Source organism: Pleurodeles waltl, chromosome 7 (assembly GCF_031143425.1).
Source record: "Pleurodeles waltl isolate 20211129_DDA chromosome 7, aPleWal1.hap1.20221129, whole genome shotgun sequence".
In the NCBI taxonomy this organism is placed as follows: domain Eukaryota; kingdom Metazoa; phylum Chordata; class Amphibia; order Caudata; family Salamandridae; genus Pleurodeles; species Pleurodeles waltl.
Genome location: NC_090446.1, coordinates 648,797,981 through 648,821,175, shown reverse-complemented (window position 1 = coordinate 648,821,175; position 23,195 = coordinate 648,797,981). Strand labels below are relative to the sequence as shown.

The window sequence follows — 23,195 nt, the reverse complement described above, 5'->3', positions numbered from 1 at the left end:
TGCCAAAAACTCTGGTTCAGAGGAAGACTGCTGAGGAGGTGGTGATCTAATTTTGGACTTCGAGCAACTAGTGGAGTCAGATTGCTCCTTTTTTTTTCTTATGGCTCTATTTCTTCACCAGTAAAGTTTTCAAGAATGGTGATGAACAAGCTCAAGAAGTGGACCGAGACATTGACCTAGAGAATCAAGAGCCAGTGAATCATCGTGGGACGAAGCAATAAACAATCTAACTTCCTTCTCTTTTATCACTTTAGGCAAAATGCAGTGGCACTGGAGCACAAACACCACACATAATCCTTGTGAGGATCTGTAAAGGAAATCCATCTGACCCAAGGTTATGGCCAACTTGAGCCAATAAACAGACAGCTTAATCACTACCCAGAATCCTATAATCTTTTCTGTAATTCTCAGTCTGGATTTTGGCGACGCCATAGTACTGAATGAGCACTGCCTGATATTATAGAATCTACGAAGCTGAACCTGCCAGGGCAGTCAGCAGTGGTGCTATTAGATTTCTTAGTTCCTTTTGAAACCGTGTCACATTCCATCCTATTAGAAATGCTGGCCATGTGTGGAACTGGTGGCTCTGCTATGCTCTGGACAAAGTCTCATTCTTGTCAGATCGGCACCAGACTGTCAATTTTTTCCTTTTTTTCTCGGGGACTAAGCCTCAGTGTCCCACAGAGCTCTGCTCTGAGTCCAACTTTGTTCAATATATATCTGGCTCCACTGGCAGACATCATTCAGCCTTTTGTATGACCCCAGCTCATGTTTTCCTTCAGAGAGGTTAACTGTAAGCTGAAGGATGCACTTGAGTCCTGCATAACAAAGGTAGCCAACTGGATGAAGAAATGCTGTTTGAAGCTTAATTTAAAGAAAACTGATATATTATTGTTCTTCAAGGGTTTGCCAGTACTCTGGGGTCAAGTACCTGGAGGCCATCCAAGCTGGGGCTTCTCCCAGAGCCAGAGTAGATGCACTTACTTTTTGTCTGCAAATAAGGGTAGTAACTGGGTCCTGTTTATCGCTGCTGAAAAACCTAAATACGATCTTTAAATTAGTGTTGGAAAACAGCTGTAAAATCGTTACCCATGCTTTAATCCCTCATCCTTGGGTTATGCTAGCATATTATGTCACGTTCTTCCAGATATTTTGATACATTGACTTCAAGAGGTGCAGAATTCTGCAGCCAGGCTCCTTCTTAATCTGCCTAGACAGGAACCATAACCATCCATTTGAGAAACTTACATTTGCTTCCAGGCTCAAGCACACTGTTTTTAAAGGTCTATTGCCGACTCCAAAGCCTACCACTATAGGTGTCTAAAATACATGAGAGAGATAATCATTCCTTATGCTCTGCCGAGATCTGTGAGATTGTCAAACCAATTTCTGCTGCAAGTTTCCAGAGTGCAGTACACCCTTGCAGGTGATCTTTTTCTGCGCTTGCCTCTAAAATGTGGAACTAACTTCCTCTTACCATTCATAGCAGCTCGACTGAACAAGGTTTCAGGTGTAAGCTAAAAACATGGTTATTTTGCTTTAATGAACCTACTAACGACCTGATCTGTGCTTTTAGCAGCGGAATTCCCTTCAGGCATTCTATAAATGTTTTAATTAATTTAATTCATCTGTTTATCAAAATTGTAACAAGGCTTAAAGTCTCACCGCTTAGGAGGTGACACAGTCCTCAACACTGCAAATTTTCAGTCATTTTAGATTTCTGAGGAAAACAATTCTCAAAAGAGGAGAGATCTGGTCTAGGGTCAATGGACGCGGACAAAAGAAACAGATGTCAGGAGGCTGGGGTGGGTGCTTTACAGTTTCCAGTGATGTCACCAGGATGACGTTTCCAGTGACACTGAGCAACCACAAAATACAGACACGGAGAAACTGTGGTGATTTTTTTGGATCCAGTCTAGTTCCTGCACTTATACAACAGGAGAGGAATCTGCAGGGAGATATACCCATCAGAAAAAACAGTAACAGATGGTGATGAAGCAATTCAATATGCAGAACACAATCAGAGTTCCTTAATCATTAATCTGTTCTTTATGTCAAAAAGGCTACCATCACACACTAAGAGGCTAGCATAGATTTCAAAAACTTTGCACTGGCATAGCTGGCACCAATTTCTAGAATGGCATATTACTAGATAATACTGGAGGTGCAAGGCATACCAGGGAGTCATGCCCCTAGCAGTGATGGGCTTGTGGGTAAGATTTATAACAAATAAGTTACTTACCTGTAACTGTAGTTCTCCAGTATTGAACACTTTCATAGATTCACATGCTTGAATCCTTCCCGGTCGTCAAGATGGGAGTCCCCGGTGTAATACAGAAGCTATGCTCAAGGGCATATACAGATTACGTGCATTAGGCCTTAAAATTAGAAACATATCACAGTTGTTTTGTAAAAAAGGACCAAACTCCAATGTCAACCAATCAGATCACACCACCCTCTAGAAACCTCCTGCGAGTAAGTGACTTTCCTCAGATTTTCCAAGCACTAGTACTGCAATATAGATACAACTAAGGGAATGAAGGTGAGCTCCCCAGGGGAGGTGGGTGGGTCGCATGTGAATCTATGAAAGTGTGCAATACTGGAGAACTACAGTTACAGGTAAGTAACGTATTTCTTATTCCAGGATTGGAACTTTCATAGATTCACCTGCCTGAATCAGAATAGTAAGCAGTGAATAACACATTTTCGGCATGTTCAATAGCAACATAGCATTCTATATGTGAAAGAGCGTGACAACATTCTCATAGGTATATCTTGCGGTCCACAGCCTGGAGAGCATAAAGGTATTACTTTTACAGTAAATGTGAGATAATACAAACAAGCGTATGGAGGAAAGAAAAAAAGGCTCACCTTCATTGGAATAGATTTCTGAGGACTGCTTGCCCAACCGCTGCATCTTGAAGCGACTGTGTCCAGGAAATAGTGCTGCGTGAAAGTATGAGCTGTCTTCCATGTTGCAGCACAACAGATGTCCTGTATTGAAACACCTGTGAACAGTGCACAGGGTGCTCTGGTGGAATGTGCTCGCACACTTGTATGCAATGGTCTACCTGCCTTCTGATGGCAGAAAACGATTGTGTCCTTAATCCATCGAGAAATAGTCTGTTTAGTTACAGTGTGCCCTTTTTCTAGAGGTACTGAAGGCTATGAATAGCTGGTTAGTCTTCCTAAAGGATTTCGTTCTGTCCAAATAAAATATGATGCATCTTTTAAGATAGAGTGAATGCAGAGTTCTTTTCGCAGTAGTCTGGGGGTTCGGGAAAAAGACTTTAGCAATACTGGATCATTAATGGGAAAATCCGAAGGCATCTTAGGGATGAATTTGGGATTGGTGAGCAGAATCACTATCATTTTTGAATTGCAAGAAAGGCTCCTGTATTGTGAAAGCCTGGATTTCACTGACCCTTCACGCTGAAGTAAGGGCGAGGAGGAGAGCCACCTTCCATGTGAGGTAGTTGATGTCTGCCCTGTGAATGGGCTGAAAGGGCTCCTTCATGAGCTGGCCGAGGACGATGTTAAGCTGCCATGCTGGAGGTGGGAATTTCGACCAGAGGAAAGGATCTGAAGAGACCCTTCAAGAATTGCTTTATTAATCTCAGAGAAAATAAGGCTGGTTTGCCTGGTATTCTCCTATGTCGGGTGATCGATGCTAGATGGACTCTGACGGACGCATGGGCAAGCCCTGAGCGTGCTAGCTGTAAGAAGTATGGTAACACTGTCTCCAGGGCAGAGGAGAGATGGTGTATAGCCGTGGCTCCGCACCACAAACAAAATCGTTTCCACTTCAGGTGGTATTTTTATATCTGCTATCTGCTCGTCCTTTAGCAAGTATGTCCCTGCAATCACCTGTTATGTCTAAGTGCCCAAATTCATTGAATTCAGGAGCCATGCCAATAAGCTCAGAGACCTGGGATCCGGGTGTCTGACTTGTCCTTGGTTGATGGTGAGCAGCTCCGGAATTAGTTTGACATGGGGAAAGTAGAAGTAACTCCGTGTACCAAGGTTGATTTGGCCACGCTGGAGCGATCAGAATTATCTGGCAGGGCTCCAACTTTATTTTCCTGATTACCCTTGTGAGGAGAGGGATTGGAGGAACGACGTATGCATAAATCCCTGACCATGCGATCGAAAATGCATCCCCCCACGATCCCTGTTGGTGATGCCAACTTGCGTAATATTGGCATTTGGTGTTCTGGAAAGTTGCAAACAGATCCAGATTCGGTTTTCCCCACAGGTCGAATATTCCATCGTGTGTCCGCTGGTCTAATTCCCACTCATGAGGGGATGTTGCCAACCTGCTCAATGAATCCACAATGGTATTTTGCAGGCCTGGGACATGCTCCGCTGTTATGTGCACTGAGTGCTGGATATACCAGTTCCAAATGGTCTGTGCTTCTTGAGATAGCAGGTGGGAACGTGTTCCTCCATGCTTGTTGAGAGAGTGCATGTGGTGGTATTGTCCGTTCTGACAAGCACCGTCGATCCTCCAATTCCCGGGAGGAAGGCTTGCAAAGCAGAATGCACTGCTGTCAGCTCGAGAAGGTAGATGTGAAACAGATGGTGAGAAGAGGGCCATTTGCCGCCCACCCGAAGGTCCTGCAGACATACACCCTATCCGGTCAGTGATGCGTTTGTTGTTACGGTAAGTGGAGGAACCTGTGGCAAGAAGTGCAGACCTTGTGAAATGTTTTTGGGAATTGTCCACCAATCGAGAGAAGCTATCATGAGCGGTCTTATGTGGATTGTGCCCTTAAAGGATCCTTGTGCTTGCTTCCATTGTTTGTCCAGCTCCTCTTGAAGTGGACGCATTTGAAGTCGACAGTGAGGAATGAGGCTTATACACAATGACATCATCTCTAGTAAGGATTTGTACTGACGAGCCGAAATAAACTTTTCTTTGGATTTGCTTCGCTAGGGAGATTAACTTGTTTTGCCTGTCCAGTGTTGGGTAGGTTTTGGTCTGTTGTGTGTCCAAAATAGCCCCTAGGAAGGCTAACAGAGTCGAAGGTTGCAGCAATGCTTTTTCCCGGTTTAGAGCAAGGCCCAAGTCCTTGAAAAGGCGTAGGGTCGCCTTGACGGATTTGCGTGCTTACTGGACGTCGGGAGCTTTCACTAGCCAGTCGTCTAGATTAGGAAAAATCTGGTGCTTCTTTCTTCTTAGGTAGGCTGTGACTGGGGCCAAACATTTGGTGAAGATTCATGGTGCCAAACGTAGCCCAAGGGGAAGGACCTTGAATTGGAAGTGTTTGCCGTTCATCACAAATCTTAGGAACTTCCTGTGTAGTGGATGAATGGGAACATGGAAATACACGTCTTGAAGGTCCAAGGACGCCATATAGTCTGCTCTGTTTAGAAGTTGTAGGACGTAACTGTAGGGTGACCATTTGGAATGTTTGTTTTTTGAGGTATTTGTTTAGCTCCCGCAAGTCTAGGACTGGTCTCCATAAGCGAGATTTTTCAGAATGAGAAAAAAGCTGAAGTAGAAGCCCTCCCCTCTATGGGAATATGGAACAACTTCTATGGCACCTTTGCTCAGTATGGTTTCCACTTCTAAGCTGAGCAGACGAAGATGTCTTTGTCAAGCCCGGGGTCGAGGCATTAACGGGGGAATCTGAATGAACTCTAAGAGGTGTCCAAATTGAATTACATCCAGCACCCATTTGTCCTTGGTTATTTGCCGCCAGCGCTGGATATGATGTTTTAATATTCCATGGAAGACTGCAGGGGAAGAGTGGGGGAGAACCAGCTGGAGGCAGTCACTGTCTACGGGCAGTTTCTTTAGATTGTCGTCCAGTCTTACTTTTGTGGTCTAGAAGCCTGGAACGTGGTGGAGTACGATTGATATCTATAGTACTGATATCCTTCATGAAATGAAGGTTGTCCTCTGTCCCTGGCTCCACGAAAAGGCACTTTCCTGTACTGCAGAGTGCCTAACAATCTGGCTGTCTCAGTGTCTGACTTTATAGACTTAAGCGCGTCATGGACGTGCTTCCCAAAGAGTGCCTCTCCGTCATAGGGAAGATCTAAAATTTTCATCTGAACTTTGGGTTGACAATTAGTGGCTTTGATCCAGCCCTGACATCTTAAAACGGCTGACCCAGCAAGCAGCCTAAAGCCCATGGCTGCGATACAAAGTGCACAATCAATGATTTACACCGAAGAACGTTCTCCCTCCGTTAATATCTTTTTTGCCTCCATCTTGGAACTCTCCAAGAGTTCTTTCAAACACTGAGACATGTCTGACCAGAGCTGCCTATCATATCTACCAAAGAGCGCCTGACAATTGGCAGCTCTTACTACAATGGTAGACATTGAGGAAAAACGCATTCCAATGTTATCCAGGTGTCTCCCCTCTATCTGGCGGTGTGGTTAACGGTGTAGAAGGATTCCTGGAACGCCGCTGCGCCGCCTGCGAGATTACAGAGTCCAGTTTCGGGTGGCCTGTGAGGCAAGCAGGAGCATCATCTGTGGACTTAAATTTTTTGTCTAACCTAGCCAGCACTGCAGGAACCGTTGCAGGATTCTGCATTATCTTCAAGCCTTGGCTCCAAACATGGTCAATTATTGGGATAGCCCTAACTGTTTTTCTGTGAGGCTCCTTGAAATCGTACAGGAAACAATCCTGCTGAGTAGCAGGCAGTGGTAGATCAAATCGAGTGGCTGCTATTTCTAGCAGGTTATGAAAGCCACCAATATCCTCAGGAGGGGACTCCACAACAGGTGTCGCAGGAGAGGAAGGTGCAGGAATAATATAGTCATCCCATTCATTGTATGGATCGCTCCTTCCTCAGAATCTTCATCCGAAGAGGCTTGCCCCTGCACAGGCGTAGATTGAGGAGCAGCTTGAGGCCTAGGCGGGGTTAAAAGTTGTGGTTGTTGAAACTGCTGAGGGTTTGGTGGTATAGCAGGAATTGTTGGCTGATGCCCCGATGTAGGCATTGGTAGCAAACGCTTGCAAATCCAACACCAAGCCGGCAGGGAGACATTCCAGCCCCAGTTGTTGCTGCTCATCATAGTGCTAGTCATAATAAGAGTCATCATCATCTGAATACTCCCGACACTTGACCCGTAACTGAGAGGGACTGCTGGCCACCCCATAGAGGCCATTCGCTTCTGAGTCATCTTCATCCAACAGAAGCGAAGGTAGTAGGTGCGAGACCTTACTAGGAAATGTAACTGAGGGGGTCATGTGACGCTTTTTGACTTTCCTTTGACTAGCCTGGTCCGTCGACGAGAACAGAGCGAAGGTAGATGGTCTCTGTGTCTTTGCTATTATCTTAATCGTCAACGAGAGGTGAGATGTCGTTGACGGTGGCGCTGTTGAAAAAGTGTTCGTCGACAGAGGCATCTTCGACGAGTGTGCCGACGGAGCAAGCGTCGACGACGGTGGGAGCATTGATGGTTTAAACGTCGTCGACGAGGCGGTCGTCGTTAAGGTCGCCGCTGACAGTGGAAGCGCCAAGTGATCTGTCGACGGAAGAGTCGACGCGACGAGCCACGTCGACGAAGACTGCTGTGACACCAAAGAGATGGGGCACGCCGTCGACTAGGATGACCAGACCATCGACGAGGATTCAGTAGTTGCAGCTGACATACACATTGTAACAATGGTAGATGTCGTCGTTAAGGCATGGGCCACTGATGGTGCAGAGGCTGGCTTTTTGAAAGTATGTTTTAGCCTGAAAGGTGGCGATGAGGGCTCAGAGACCACTTTCTTTCCAGATTTCAACTCTGAAGCTTTTGATTGTCCAATTTTTGATGGGTTACATATTTTTGAGGACGTCTCAGATGACTTCTTTGAAGCTTTTTAGGTGGTTCCTGAGTGGCTGACATTACCTCAGACTGTCTGTTCACAGGTGTCTTGACGACAGACATAGAAGAGAAGGCACTCTCCTCATCAGAAAGCGGATCATCTCAGGACTTTAATTTCTGAAGCCAAATGAGAAGACGACTCTCTCTGTCCTTTAGGGTTTTAGTAGAAAATGTCCTACATACCATGCAGTCTCTAGTTTTATGGTTAGGATAGAGACAGTATATGCAGTCCTTATGGTAGTCTTCCACATGTAGCCTCTTCTTCATGCAGGTAGCACAGGCTCTAAAAAGCCCTTTCTTAGGTGTCTCTGACATGGCTGTCAGGTTGAAGTACCCACTTTGTAAGAACTTTTGAAGAGAAAAATAATTAATCCAAATCTCCTCAGAAAAGAATATCTAACAGAAAAATGAGAAGAGCTGAGAGGAGACCCTTAAGTACGACGTGCCGTGGAAAATCTGAGGGAAGTCAGCTCCCCACAGGAGGGTTCTAGAGGGTGGTGTGATCTGATTGGTTGACAATGGAGTTTGGTCCTTTTTTACAAAACTACTGTCATCATTTTCTAATTTTAAGGCCTAATGCACTTAATCTGTATATGCTCTTGAGCACAGCTTTTGTATTACACAGGCGACTCCCATCTCGACGACAGGGAAGGATTCAAGCATGTGAATCTATCAAAGTTCCAATACTGGAGTAAAGAATACATGCACATGATGGTACCACACCTGTCACAATGTACAAGGAGGCTCACACAGTGGGATTACTGCAAGAGACCTTCCTGATAAGAAATGGTTTCTTACCTGTAACTCTAGTTCTCTCGTGGGGTAGTTCCATGATAGTCATAAGCACTGAATAGTTCCGCGTGCCTGCTGGGACCCCGGAGCACTGATCTGACATATATTCTTAAGTGCAGATACCAGCCCTTTTAAAAAAGGCATGTTAAAACCACTTAAGAATAACACTGTGCAGCCTATGTGAAGAGCTACACAGACCAAATTGTTGGAATAATACATTCTCAAACTTTATTTACACATCCAAAAGAGAGTAAAAACAATGCAGGGCAGTGTAGCCCATAGGCTGCCATTATACAGGATGTAAACAGAGTTGTGCCTTTAAGAAAGCAAAGTCTTCCTGTATCCCATCATGCACAGCAAAAGGCAGTTGCCTCAGTTCTTTTTTGGAGGCTTGTAACCTGACATGAAGGAACAAAACAGTTGTTGTAGTACCAACATCGATATCATTATGGCAACTTTTCCTATGTCAGCTCCACCGGGGAGGAGGGAGGGTTGCTTATGACTATCATGGAAATACCCCTACGAGAGAACTGGAGTTACAGGTAAGAAACCATTCCTTCTCTCGTAGGGGATTTCCATGTATAGTCATAAGCACTGAATAGACTGGCAAGCCCATCCCCATAACCGCGATGGAGTAGACAGAATAATACTGAAAAAGATGAATCATGAAAATAGATTCTTGAGCGAGGCCTGTCCAACCTGCGCATCTGCTCTAGCATCTGTAACAAGGCAGTAATGCTGTGTAAAGGTATGTACCGATTTCCAAGTGGCCGCCTTGCATATCTCGGCCAAAGGGATATTTCTCATTAAGGCCGCAGTAGCTGCCTTCCCTCTAGTGGAATGGGCTTTTGGCCTGCCATCAAGAGATTTATTCGCTAACTGATAACAAAACACTATACATGAAACAATCCATCTGGATAAAGATTGTTTAGACGTGCCCAACCCTGTCCTAACTGGGCCATAGTTAACAAAGAGCTGCTGTGATTTACGCAAGCATTTTGTCCTGTCCAAGTAAAACTTTAAAACCCTCTTTACGTCCAGAGAATGCAGGGTTCTCTCGGCAGGGGTAGTTGGATTTTGAAAGAAAGTTGGTAATGAAATGGTCTGATTCACATGAAATTCTGAAACGACTTTTGGTAAACATTTTGGATGCGTCCTCATCACTACTTTCGCAGAATGAAAAACCGTGTAGGGTTCTTGAGCGCAAAGGGCCTGGATCTCACTGACCCTACGCGCTGATGTGATTGCAACCAGAAAAGCAGTTTTCCACGTAAGATGTTGGAGTGATGCTTTATGTATTGGTTCAAACGGAGGCAGCATCAGACGCAAGAGGACAATATTCAGTTCCCATGGAGGAGATGGTCTCCTAATGGGAGGGAAGACATTTTTCAAGCCCTCCAGGAAGTCCTTGATAATTGGAATCCTAAAGAAGGAGGGTTGAGAGGGGCTCTTTCTATAGGCCGTTAGAGCCGCCAGGTGCACTTTTATTGATGACAATTGTAATCCAGATTTTGTCAAACTTAACAAATATGGCAGGATAGTTTCCTCTCCGCAGGATATTGGGTCAACGTTGTTGTCCAAGCACCACACACAGGACCTTTTCCACTTGCATGCATAAGCTGACCTTGTGGAAGGTCGCTTTGCTTCCTTTAGGATTTCCATGCAGTCCTGAGGTAGGTTCAAGTGTCCATATTGCACTAACTCAGGAGCCATGCTGCCAAACTCAACGATGAGAGGTTGGGATGAGATATCTGCCCTCAGAACTTCGTGAGAAGGTCCGGGTGATGAGGCAGCCTGATGTGTGGCTTGAGTGACCGGTGAAGGAGGTTTGGAAACCACCATTGGCGTGGCCATTCTGGGGCAATTAGAATCATCTTGGTGTGAGCATTGGATAGCTTCTGGAGGACTGCCGGTATCAGGGGAAGCGGTGGAAAGGCGTAAAGAAATGCTCCTGACCAGCTTATCCACATGGCATGCCCCAGCGTCCCTGGATGGTAATATCTGGAGGCGAAGTTTTGGCATTTTTTGTTTTCTGGGGTTGCGGATAGGTCTATAGAGGGGGTACCCCACATTGCAAAAATGGAACGGACGACGTCGTCGTGTAATACCCATTCGTGGTTGTCGTCCATTACGTGGCTGAGAGCATCCGCCTGAACATTCTGTATGCCCGGAAGGTGAGTTGCCACTAACGACAGGTTCCTGGCTAGAAGCCAATGCCAGATTGTCTGAGCCTCTCTCGATAATATCCTGGACCTGGTGCCTCCTTGTTTGTTTACGTAATACATGGTGGCCACGTTGTCCGTCTGGAGGAGGAGAGTTTCTGTCTTCAGAGATGGTAGGAAAGCCTTGAGCGCAAGATGGACTGCGCGAAGCTCCAACAGGTTGATATGATACAGACTCTCTCTCTGTGACCACTTGCCTTGGACTCGAAGGTGACCCATATGCGCTCCCCATCCGAGCAGCGATGCGTCTGTTACGATGGTTTGAGCTGGAGGCTGTTGTTGGAAAGGAATCCCCACCAAGAGATTGTTGGGTGAACACCACCACTTGAGGGATTGCAAGGCGTGGGGCGAAAGAAGGACTCAGCTCTCCCAATCGTCCATCAGTTGGCACCATTGATCCTCCAGGCACTCCTGTAAGGGTCTCATATGGAGGCGAGCATTGGGAACGAGGTGGATGCAAGACGCCATCGAGCCCAGTAGAGAGGATATTGCCCTTGCAGTGGTCTGTGGTGTTCTCTCGAGCTGCTGGCATTTTTGGAGAATCGATAACGTCGTTCCTCCGAAGGAAACACCTTTCCTTGATTGGTGTCTATAATGGCCCCTAAGTAATGCAGCCTCTGAACAGGTGTTGCTGTGGACTTGAGAAGATTGACTTGAAGACCCAGGCTCTGGAGAAGCTGCTGAGCCCAGTTGAAATGTTGCTGAGCCTCTAGATAGGTGGAGGCCTTTATGAGCCAATCATCTAGATAGGGGTAGACGAATATTCAATGCTTTCTCAAATGGGCGGCCACCACCGCCATGCATTTGGAAAAAGTGCTCGGTGCGGATTTGTGACCGAAGGGTAGAACCGCAAATTGGTAATGACTTTTGCCGAACGATGAACCTTAGAAATTTTCGATGTTTCTCGCTCACCGGAATGTGAAAATAAGCGTCGCGAAGGTCTATTGCGCAGAGCCAGTCGCCCTGACTAAGTTGAGGGTAAATTTGGTGCAAGGATAGCATCCTGAATTTTTCTCTGCAAATCCACTTGTTTGCTATCCTTAGGTCTAGAATGGGACGAAACTCTTGTTTGTCCTTCTTTGGTACCAAAAAATACCTCGAGTAAATCCCCTTTCCGCGTTGGTTGATCGGGACGGGCTCTATTGCTCTTTTTTGTAAAAGGGTTGCTACTTCTAACTGAAGAGCTTCGAGGTGGTGGCTGACTGGTTTGGGTTGGACAGATGGAGGAGGACTGATGAATCTGAGAGCGTAACCACTCCGCACAATATTCAATACCCAGGCGTCTGATCTGATGACTAGTCCAGATGATTTGAGATACTTCCCCCTACCGGAGTGGATAACGGAGGAGGGGGAAGCGAAGATTCAGGGCTTAGACACGGGAGCCTGGCGAGTTGTCTGGGTTTGCGGTGTGGAACGACCCCTTGTCGACTTTCGCTGTGTCGAGAAGGTCCTCTGATGCTGTTGTTGCTGCTGGGGTCGTGAAGCCATCCACTGTGGTGTCTGATACCTGTGAGTGAATAGCCTTCTTTGGTAGGGACGGAATACTTTTCGTTGTTCCCTTGGACGTTCGATGCCCACCGCTTTTAAAGTGTCTAGTTCAGATTTCATTCTCGACATCTCGTCATGAGAGCCAAACAAGGTGGAGCCTGAGAATGGTAAATTTTGAATTCTCTGCTGTGCCTCTGGTTTGAGAGATGTCAAGCGCAACCAAGCGTGTCGTCTTAAGGCTACTCCATGAGCGTAGTTATGTGCCGAAAGCACTGAAGAGTCAGCAGCAGCAGCACTTATCACCTGGTTGGAGACCATGGCACCTTCACCCACGATCTCCAAGAAATCTTCTCTTTGGTCTTTAGGTAGATGCTCCGCAAACTGTAGCATAGAGTCCCAAAGAGCACAATCATATCTACCTAATAAAGCAGTAGCACTGGCTGCTTTCATTGTGATGGCTGCGGTAGAGCATACTTTACAGCCTGCGGCATCGATCTTTCTGCTCTCCTTGTCCGGAGGCGAGGAGGAAGATGGAGATGTAGAGTGTAACTTCTTTGCCGCTACTATAACCACCGAGTCCGGCACTGGGTCCAACATTAGGAATAGAGGGTCTTGCTCCGGTGGGCGATACTTTTTTTTATAAGCCTGGAAGGAGCAGTCTTTGTTGTGGCCGGTGTCAGAAAAATATCCATTGCCGGTTCAAGAAGATCCGGGACCAGTGGAAGTAAAGGTCTTGAGGATGTTCTCTGGTGTAAAGTTTCGAAAATCACAGAGGTCGTTGGAGCGGGTACCGCCAGCGGGATGTTTAGTTTGGTAGCTCCACGTACTAGGACCTCTTGGAAGGTGTTCACGTCATCTATGGGGTACACTCTCGGAGACAGTGAGTCCGACAGGGTTGGAGAGTAATCCCGTGTGGAAGAAGAGGAATGTCTATGACGTGAATGTGAAGATCTTTGAAGTGACTCATGTCGATGGTGTCGAGAGGAAGAAGAGCGTCTCGAGTAATGCCGGGAATGTCTTGTGGATTCCGCTGGAGTCACCGGAACAGACTCTGAGGGAGGAGCCGGAGGAGGAACTGTAGGTACCACAGGTGTCTGCGGCAACGGAGACTGCTGAGGAGACGGTTGAGGAGAAGTTGGAAGAAGAATGAGCGAGGCCGAGGATTCCGAAGTGGTATAAACCCTTCTAGGCCTCTTTGACTGTCTCCTCGACGTCGACACACTCCTCGACGTCGAAGTACGGTGACGGCGGGTGCCTCTTGCCGTTGATTCCCCTCGTCGCTGAGACCCTCTCGACGGTGACCTTCCTCGACATCGGTGGGATGACGGCGACCGTCTTCGACGGCGAGCACTTTCTCTCGACGTCGATCGTCCTCGTCGCGTCGACTGCAACCCGGACCAAGACCTTCTTGACGGCGAGCGTCCATGCCGTCCCGCCGGAGAAACGGCTGTCGACGTTGAGCGATGCCTCTTTCTCGACGGTGAGTTGGTCCTCGACAGCGAACATGTTGGCCCGTTCCCGGTCTCGAGACCTATGTCGTTTATGAGCAGGTCTGGCAGATGTTCCAGAGTGAACAGGGAGAGCCCTGGTAGAAGACTGACCTTCTCCTCACTCTGTGGCAGATTGACCACTTCTTCTCATGTCCTCTCTTGCCTGAAGTCGAATTTTCTCCCTATCGCGAAGAGTTCTTCTGGAGAAAGTTCTACAGATGTCACAGGAGTCAGGTTTGTGACTGGATGGAAGGCAAATTATACAGACCTGGTGTGGGTCTGTTTTAGCCTTTTTTCTGCCACAAGAAGGACATTTATCAAAAAGTGAAGGCATTCTAAAGACAGAAAAACCTTAAATTTCTGTCAGAACTTGACAGAAAAGGCTAGCAAATCTTCACTCAATATGAAAGACGTTGAGTGAAATTGAAATTCAAAAGGTTTTAATTGAATTTTCTGTCAAAAAAGCTTTGTGAGGTAGAGCTCAATGCTTCAGGGTCCTGTCAGAAGGAGCCGGAAAAAAGAACTGAGGCAACTGCCTTTTGCTGTGCATGATGGGATACAGGAAGACTTTGCTTTCTTAAAGGCACAGCTCTATTTACATCCTGTATAATGGCAGCTTATGGGCTACACTGCCCTGCATTGTTTTTACTCTCTTTTGGATGTGTAAATAAAGTTTGAGAATGTATTTTTATTACATTTCTATAATAAATGTATTTTTGAAGATGTATTTACACTACAGCTGTCGTTCTTTCCAACAATTTGGTCTGTGTAGCTCTTCACATAGGATGCACAGTGTTATTCTTAAGTGGTTTTAACAGGCCTTTTTTAAAAGGGCTGGTATCTGCACTTAAGAATATATGTCAGATCAGTGCTCCGGGGTCCCCGCAGGCGCGCAGTGCTTATGACTATACATGGAAATCCCTTACGAGAGAAATATTGATACAGAGGAAACCTCAGAAGCAGTGTGCATAGTACCGGTCCTTATTTCTTTAGTACTGACAGAAAGATCTTTGCCAAGATACTAGTCAACAGGCTGCTCCCCTTGCTCTTGAGCATAGCCTTGCCAGATTAATCAAGCTTTATCCCTGGCAGGTCAACATCTCGTAGTCTGTGTATTACATTCTCCCTCCTCCATCAGCTTAATGCGTTGTGGTGTTCTTGGATGCCATGAAGGCCTTCAACTCTAGGGCTTCTTCCTTGCAACATTTGAGAGAACCGGTCTAGGTGTCACAATTATAAACTGGATCAGAATACTTCATACTTGCCCTATCACCTGCATCCGGCCAAACAGTACGGCGTCTGAATCCGTCAAATAAAAAGCAACACCAAGTTAAGAAACCCACCCATCTGTTTCGCTATAGCACTGGAACCACGTTCCTGTGTACTCTGATAACAGCACTCTGAAAAGGGACCCACTTCAGATCTTGATTGCTGCTCTTCTCACTTTATCTCACAATATACTATCGTTCATCAGAGACCCAGGATACATTCTTTTCCCCCATCAACAGTGAGTCTCTAAAACTGTGGTCAGCTAACTGTCCCATCTATACAAAGAAAAACTGCAGATACGATCTTTGACATCAAATACCTCTGAATGCAATCACGACTTTCCATTAATATGGTGCCAAAGACACTCATGTTGAGGTCTCCACTTTTACATGAATTTTATCCCATTTTTACAATTTTATGCATTATGAGGTGCTCATTGCCCTTGCATTTACTATAGATAAATGGAGCACCTGAATAATTAATTATGAATGAAGTACTGCTGTTCTCAAACAGATGGCCTCTCTCCAAACAATGGATTTAAACTAGTACACTTTAAATTCATTCACAAAATGTATTACGAGAGGATTCAATTATTCTGCAGCAGATGTTACATACTGAATGCAGGGTTCCTTAATGTAGCTTGAAAGTGCCAGCCAATTAGCACATATTAAAGAGGAATCGTCGCAGACACTTGTAACATACTTGACAAGAACATTTAACTATCACCTAAGATGGTTTTTGGGGATGTGTGAGGAACATCCCATTGGTGGTTAGAAAGTACAGAGCACTGGAAGGTTCAAGCGTTCATATTGAATGAGTTCACAAGACATTCTGCCAAAATCAACAATGGAATGTTGGGATGCAGAATCCAGCCCCAAACCTGTGCAGAAGATCTGGTCTGCCCAGCATCCTCCTGTGAGGTCATTCTGATAGGTTAAGGAGGAGTGTGAACCACCAGTTACATGACCAAGCTGGTGCAATTAGAATGATTATCTCTCTCTAGTAATTCAATCTGATGGAGGAATGTGAATCACCATTGACGTGCACAATCTAGTGCAATTAGAATGATTATCGCTCTCTGGTAATTCAGCCTGATGAATACTGCTGGTGTCAGGGAATTTGCGGCAAAGGGGTAAAGGAGTCTGATGCACCAGTCGATCTACTGGTCATTCATCTTTGTCCCCATTTGGTAAAATCGTTATGTGAACTCTAGGTATTTTTGTAATCTGCAGTTGTGACAGAAACCATGGTGCAAGAAGACGTTGTACAGGATGGTATACTAAGAAAACACTTGTGGTTTTGCAGAATAGATCTGCTCAAGAAGTCCACAAGAGCATTCTGGACCCCTCAAGTGTGGAATGAAAATTACCTAGCTATTAACCACTTTCAGAAGGTTTGAGCCTCCAGGTAATATTGTCTGTCTGAACAAGAAAGGATTCTGTCCTGAAAGAGGGAAGGAAAGCTTTGAGGACCAGACACAGAGCCCTCAATTCCAGCATATTTATGTGCTATGCCGTTTTCATTGAGGAGAAAGGCCCCTGATTCTGCAGATCATCGATGTGGGCACCCTAACCTGAGTAGGTGGCATCGGTTAATATCATCTGAGATGGAACTTCGTAACACAATTCAACATGAGACGAAGGTTCTTTGGATGGCACAACAAATTGAGAGATTGAGCTGCTTAGAAGATCGGATGAGCTTGTCCTCTCACATGTCTGAACTTTCACCACTGGTCATCCAGATACTACTGCACTGGTCTCATGTGGAGACAAGAATTTGGTATAAGGAAAATGCAGGACACTTAAGCCCAGGTGTGATGTTATTTGACTTGCAGCTGAATGCATTGCTCTCAGCAAACTGTGACATTTCAGATGAATAGATATGATCTATCCTCCAAAGGGTAAACATTTTCTGCTTTTATAGTAAACAGAACAGCCCCCACCTAGTGCAGTGACAATACTGGAGCTGATGAAGATTGCTTGTGGTCTGCTTGCTTGATAGTAAAGACTGTCAGCTGGAAACGGAGATGAGACTGGTGCAGTGTTAACAACTTAATTGACCAGCCATCTACCTATAGACAGATGATCTTCTGTTTCTTGAGATGCCCTATATGGCAGTCATACTCTAAGAAAGTCCTTGAGTCATGTTTTGACGTTAATTGTTTCGAACCACAAATTCAATGAATGTTCTGTATTTGTTGGCTTTAGGTACATGAAAGTACACAGCTTAAAGATTCATGGAGCATAGCCAGTCTCCATGATGGAGATGATGACAGATGTGATAGAGGGCCAGCATACGTAATTGTTCTTTGTATATCCATTTCTTTGCCAGTTTTAGATCTGGAATGGGTCTGAATTAGTTGCTGATGCCTTCCATTTTCAACAGAAAGTAGCAGGAAATAAATCCCATTCCTTTCTTAGAAAGGAGATTATCTCCACTACTTGTTTTTGCAAGTGGAAGGTGACTTTTCACTCAAGTTGTTACAGATGGAAAGGGGACAACTTACTTGCTGGTACTGACAGCAGAGGGTATTTGAATCTTAGACAATGGCCATTTTGCTTAGTATTCAGAACCAATGTGTCGCTGGTGATGATTTTTCACTCTTCACTTCCCCCAACCGGAGTAGGTTAGCAGAGGATAGAAAGTGAGTCACTGCTTTGTTCCAGCAGGTGGTTTTATCACTGATGCAGCTGGTGGATGACCTCTTCTGCCTCTGGAATGGCATGTCTGTCAGTGATAAGGCTGTCTTTGAAATTGCTGATGCTCCTGAGAGGTCTGAACACTGTTGGTAGCAGCAATTGTGAAGCCTGCTTTGTGTGCTATTATCTCCTCTCTAGGCTAATAGCTCAAAGTGTCACCATCTCAGCTTTCATTTGGGACATCTCATCATCTGCATGAGTGCAATTGTAAGCTGTTCCCCAAGAAGGGCTAGTTTAAGATCCTTTGTTATGCCTCAGGTTTGAGACACAAGAGCCTTACTCACACAGATGTTTGCAAGGGAAATTCACAGAGGTAACCAAGAGCAGCCACAACAGATGTTCCTGCCACAGCACTGAGGATCTGGTTTGATACCATAATGTCCTAATTGTGACTGTCGCCACATATTTTTCTTCACACTAAGTAGTGCTTTTAGCTCTCCTTATCCAGAGGGACAAGAGACCCGGGGCATTGGAAATGTATTTTCGTGCCACCAAAACAATTACCAAGCCAGAGGTAGGATCCATTCAGAGACACAGTAGATCCTGTTCTGTCTGTCTACATTTTTAAGCCCTGGTAGTGCTACTTTCACTGAGGCTGGCATGAGGAAGAGTTCCATGTCTGGTTCCAGAAGACCTGCAATTATCTGAGGCAGAGATATTGACGCAGATGTTTTGATGAAACATCTCAAAAGCAATGCAGTGGAAAAAGTTGCTGCTGGTAGGATGATACTGAGCTTATTTTTCCCTCTAAAGAGGACCTCTTTGAAGGTATTCATAACATAAACTGGTGAAATCCTTTCTGAAGAATATTCAGACAAATTTAGAGAATATCTTTCGGTATGTGATGAAATGAGGTGGAATGTGAAGTATGTGATTGTGATCAAGTAAAGCGTCTAAATCTTGAAAAAACCCTTGAGGAGATATGTTCTGATTGCTTAGAATTCAAGGGGCGAGAAGGATGGCGAGATTGTAATTTTATCCTAGACCAACCACGAGGTCTGGAATGGCATGATGGTGACTTGGTATGCCTCGGAAGAACAGCCACAGGAGTCTGTGTGACTTACAATTCCACATGCCCTGAGCTAGAGCTGTAGGTGGAAAAGGATCCACGGATGCCACCTTTGGTGGTGGATGAGGTGGGGGCGGAGGTGGAGGAGAAGTAGCTCAGGGATGGGGAGGCAAGTCTGGAATCTGTACTGGCGATATAGGTTTAGATGTTACAGGGAAGTCTGGTGCTTCATTTTACTGGGCCAATATCCAGTTTTCTGTGCAGGGCAGAAAATTATATTAATTTCAATGTCAACTGGTGTCCTGACATCGAGATCTCTCTTGATCTCAAAACCTTCCTCTTGGGGAACTTCGAAGACAGATATGTAGGCACTGTACCCTGCCTCGACTTTGAATGGGGACAGCATTGCTTCTCCTTATCCTCTTCGATCCCTCTCTGGGAGAATAATCCACAATGGTGAACAGGGAGCACTGGTGGAAGGAACACCCTCATCAGTCCTCTGACCTTACAGTTCTACCAGAAAGAGATTATAGTTGTCTTTTCCTCTCTTTCAGACCATGAAGGCGTACCTTCCCACAGTCCATTAAAAGCACATCTGTAAAAGGCCCTGCAGTGTTTATATCTCTTTAGAACATGAGACTCTGTTACGGCATACACAGGTCAGGATCCGTTTTAGCCATCTTCTTGATGCAAGCAGGGCAGTTATTAAAAAAAAAAAAGAGAATGACATTTTCTCACAAAGGGGGAAAAGCTGTCAGGAAACAACATAAAAATACTTTAAATCCTAAGGGACTTCTAGTGAAATAAGTTTAAGAAATATTTGAAAATACTTCCATACATAAAATTCTGAAAAGGCAGAGCTTGGTGTGTTAGAATCCTGTCACCATGATCCAGTAAAAAAAAAAAAAAAATCAATAGTTAACTGCCACCTACAGGGCATGATGGGACACTAGAGACATTCAAGCCCTTAAAGACAAAATGTCACTTTTTAATTTCGTACAGCTGCAGCCTATATGACTACATTGTCCTAGTCCGCTTCACAAAAACTTCTTTCACAAACCTTTTTTTTTTTTTTAAATATCACTCAGTTTTTCTACTGGCATTCCTAGTTTTAATTATATTTTTGCTTTTTAAAGTCAATTAATGGCCTTGGCTAAAGCAGCCTGTTTTTATAGGCTGCCTAAGATTTATGTCACTTAAAGTTATGGGCTTCCCAAAGTAAAGCAAAAATGAAATACAGAAGTAATGTATTTTAGAAGAGGGGCTCCACGATCTTGCTTGTGGGCGGAACTATTCAGTGCCACCAATTATCCATGGAGAGCCTCTAAAAAATAACATGCCTTTCCCCAGCTTGAAGCCTCCTTTGATTGGCGGTCATCCTGAACAAGTGGAAGTTAACAATAAGAAGGCCTGTGGAAAGCTGGTAGGTTAACTGATTGTTAAGTTGTTGTTATATATTAAAATATCAGAAAGGTGATAGTAAGGGATCCAACTACAGTGAAAATAAAGAAAAAGTGTTATTATTGACTGTTTTAAAACGTTCAGTAAAATCTGGGTATTTGTCATGCTGCTGAATTATCTTCACTGTCCACCTTGGCAGATCACTATGCTAACCTGTCCAATGAACCTCAACACTAAAGTCCCTGCACTCAAAAAGCCACTGGGGTTGACCATCCCATTTACCCATCTGCCAAGGCTACATTCTGCTTAGCCTTACCCAGGGAAGAGAGAAAACTGCAGAAAAGACACAGAGGTTCCATTTACCATACTCCGTATTGAGTCCCCATAGCTTCACTTTGTTTGCTTCATATTGGGCCTTTTTCTTCAGTCTGCAAGCCCTGTGTGGACAACAAAAACATTATAAGAATGCATCTCCTAACATGTAAAAACTACATGGTTTGCTGGACATTTCATTATACTTCAATGAGTACTGAAATTCATTGACTGCTGGGACAAGCCTACTCTTACTTTTGAGCAGGGCAGACTGTGTGCTCCAAATACGGAACTGAACTACTATTCTGCGCAAGCGCAATTTGTGCGTTACTAGATCTACCCCACCCTTTTCCTGCCACACTGTGCTATTGAAGCAGACAGTGCCCACTGCGCACTGCAATTTTCTTTTGACTGCTTGTCAACCGTGGGTGACAATTGATACTGTGGCCTGCACAACTTGAGCTTGGGCCAGACTTCGAGCTCGTGTGCCCTGCCTCTACTCACTCAATATACTCCTAAAGGACTATCCTTAGCTACCGGCAGCTATGGGCAACAGGTTTTGCCACCAGCTTGCTCAGACTGCAGCCCCTCCCAATGGGAGATCTCCACCCTGACAAGCAATTCCTACCAGTAAAACATATTCTTGCACTCCCACAACATTTGACATTTTCACACATTATAGATGTCAAGCGACCATTAAAAATCTCCATCAGTGATTCCCAATCTGTAGTCTGGGGACCCTTAGGGGTATGCAAAGCCTCCTCAGGGGGTCCAGGACTGCTTAGAAAACTAATACGAACAGATTAATAAATTGTATATAAAGTGGCAAAATGTACCACTGATCATTTTAAAACAATCAGTAGCTGTCTAGGAATGTAAAAATTGAAGGCTAAAAATTAAATTAGTATCCTTGAAATTGATTTGTGGGATCAGTGAAATGCTTCAAACACATTATAGTATGGGCGATGTGTGGCTTCAATGGAATTTAGAAAAGCTCCAACCTTCCTATTAAAAATAAAATTTGTGTTTTTTATAATTTATATTTGTTTGCAAATTAAATAAAATGTGTTATCATTTGTGTATGTGTCTGATGAATGCTTGTTTCTGTATTTTTTGTGTATTTTTGTTGTTCAAATCATCAACAATGTTTGGGCCTGGGTCCCCGGCTTCTCGTAATGACTCAGTGGCGGGGTCCCCGGATTACAACAATAGTTCTGTGGAGGTTCCTGGGTTCCAGTAATGATAAAGTGGGAGTTCACAGAAGTCAAAAGGTTGGGAACCACTGCTCTACACCATATGTTCCCCAGGGTCCTCTCCCGCCCTTCATGCATTTGGCATGTTATTGGGCAACTCATCCCCCAAGAAATTGATCATGCATCTTTATATAACCATGCAGACCAATGTATCTACCCCTATTATAGTAGGGTGGCGGATCTCAACCCTCCCCAATCACTGTGGACTAGCGTCAATATTACTGTACATTAACTAAGACAATCTCCCCGAACTACTAATTGTGCTTGCTGCATCTCCACTTCCTTCATCAGGTATCTCTGCCCCCACCTCAGCTATACGACATGAGCCTCTCTGAGGACGTGTGGGGTTGAAAGTGTGGAGTAGACAATGCCTCCTTTCCCCAACTGGCATGGGACTGCCCAGCAGTGGCCCATTTCTGGAATACCTTATACAATGCCATTGCTCACATTCCCAACTACCACCCCTGAAGGACCTCCCTGGTAGCCTTGCTGGGCTATGTAAGGGAAGTTCCCCATGGGGTCAGGTGTCTTACAGCAATGCTTTTGCTTTTGGCAAAGCGCAGTGTTGTGATCTACTGGGGCTGTCACCCCAGCTCAATAGCTCCCCTATACTGGGAAATAATGTACTTATCCTCACATCCAGCAGACATTTGGTCCCCCCTTTTCTAACTATTTCTTCTCACTGGTAGATCCAATCACGGCTCCTGCTGTGCTTGCCTCCTCAATGCCTGAAGAGACCCACTGTTACTGGTTTTAGACTCTGTGATTGCCTAATTACAGGCCTCCTGGGAGGAGAGAGCCACATGGCCCACACATGCCCTGACCCTGGCACTGAACCTACATGATGTACCTTTGTCTGTAGCTCCAGTAATGTGCACTGGGCTCTGAGTCATCCGCTGAACTCTATTCTACTACTGATGACTGTTCCCAACATATGGATTTGAACACTCTTTTCGAAATTGCTCTGCCTATTTATGTTTTGTTTTTTTACCATCCTTTTCTTTTTTTGGCTGGTTTCTGTAAGTCACTTTGGAAATAAAATAAATACAAGAAATGGTATACGGTAAGCTTTATGAGGAAGTATAATAAATTACAGAGATGAAGGAGGCAAACTGCTATTGCTAGATCTGTGGAATGGCAGACTATGAAACTTCCTAGATGACTAACTGGAGTAATTGAGCAATTTACTTGAGAAACATAAAAGAATATTACAGGATCATAAACTCGAAAAAAAGATTTATAATGTACAGGGATGTCCCTGGAAATATGAACAAGTGTGGACGAAATGGTGGAATTATTGTGGTCCTGGAACTTAGTGGACACCCAGCAACATTTGATGCATGTCTTTCAGATAGACAGATGTGCCCTAAGAGAGGCTGTGGATCTATTTATTGCTGTGATGGTAATGTACAAAGCAGATGTTTTGC

The 23,195-nt window shown here is 44.8% G+C and overlaps 1 protein-coding gene across 3 annotated transcripts in view; it reads right to left on the bottom strand.

Annotated features, from left to right (window-relative positions):
- CREBRF (CREB3 regulatory factor) overlaps positions 1-23,195 on the bottom strand; it is a 259,676-nt gene that overhangs the window by 64,335 nt on the left and 172,146 nt on the right. For 2 of the 3 annotated variants that reach the window (XM_069244653.1, XM_069244654.1), the window contains one exon: positions 20,567-20,640. In XM_069244653.1, coding sequence (XP_069100754.1) covers positions 20,567-20,640 — 74 coding nt within the window. Of the gene's footprint in view, positions 1-20,519; positions 20,641-23,195 lie in introns of all 3 variants that reach the window. The other variant, XR_011205583.1, reaches the window with a different exon arrangement.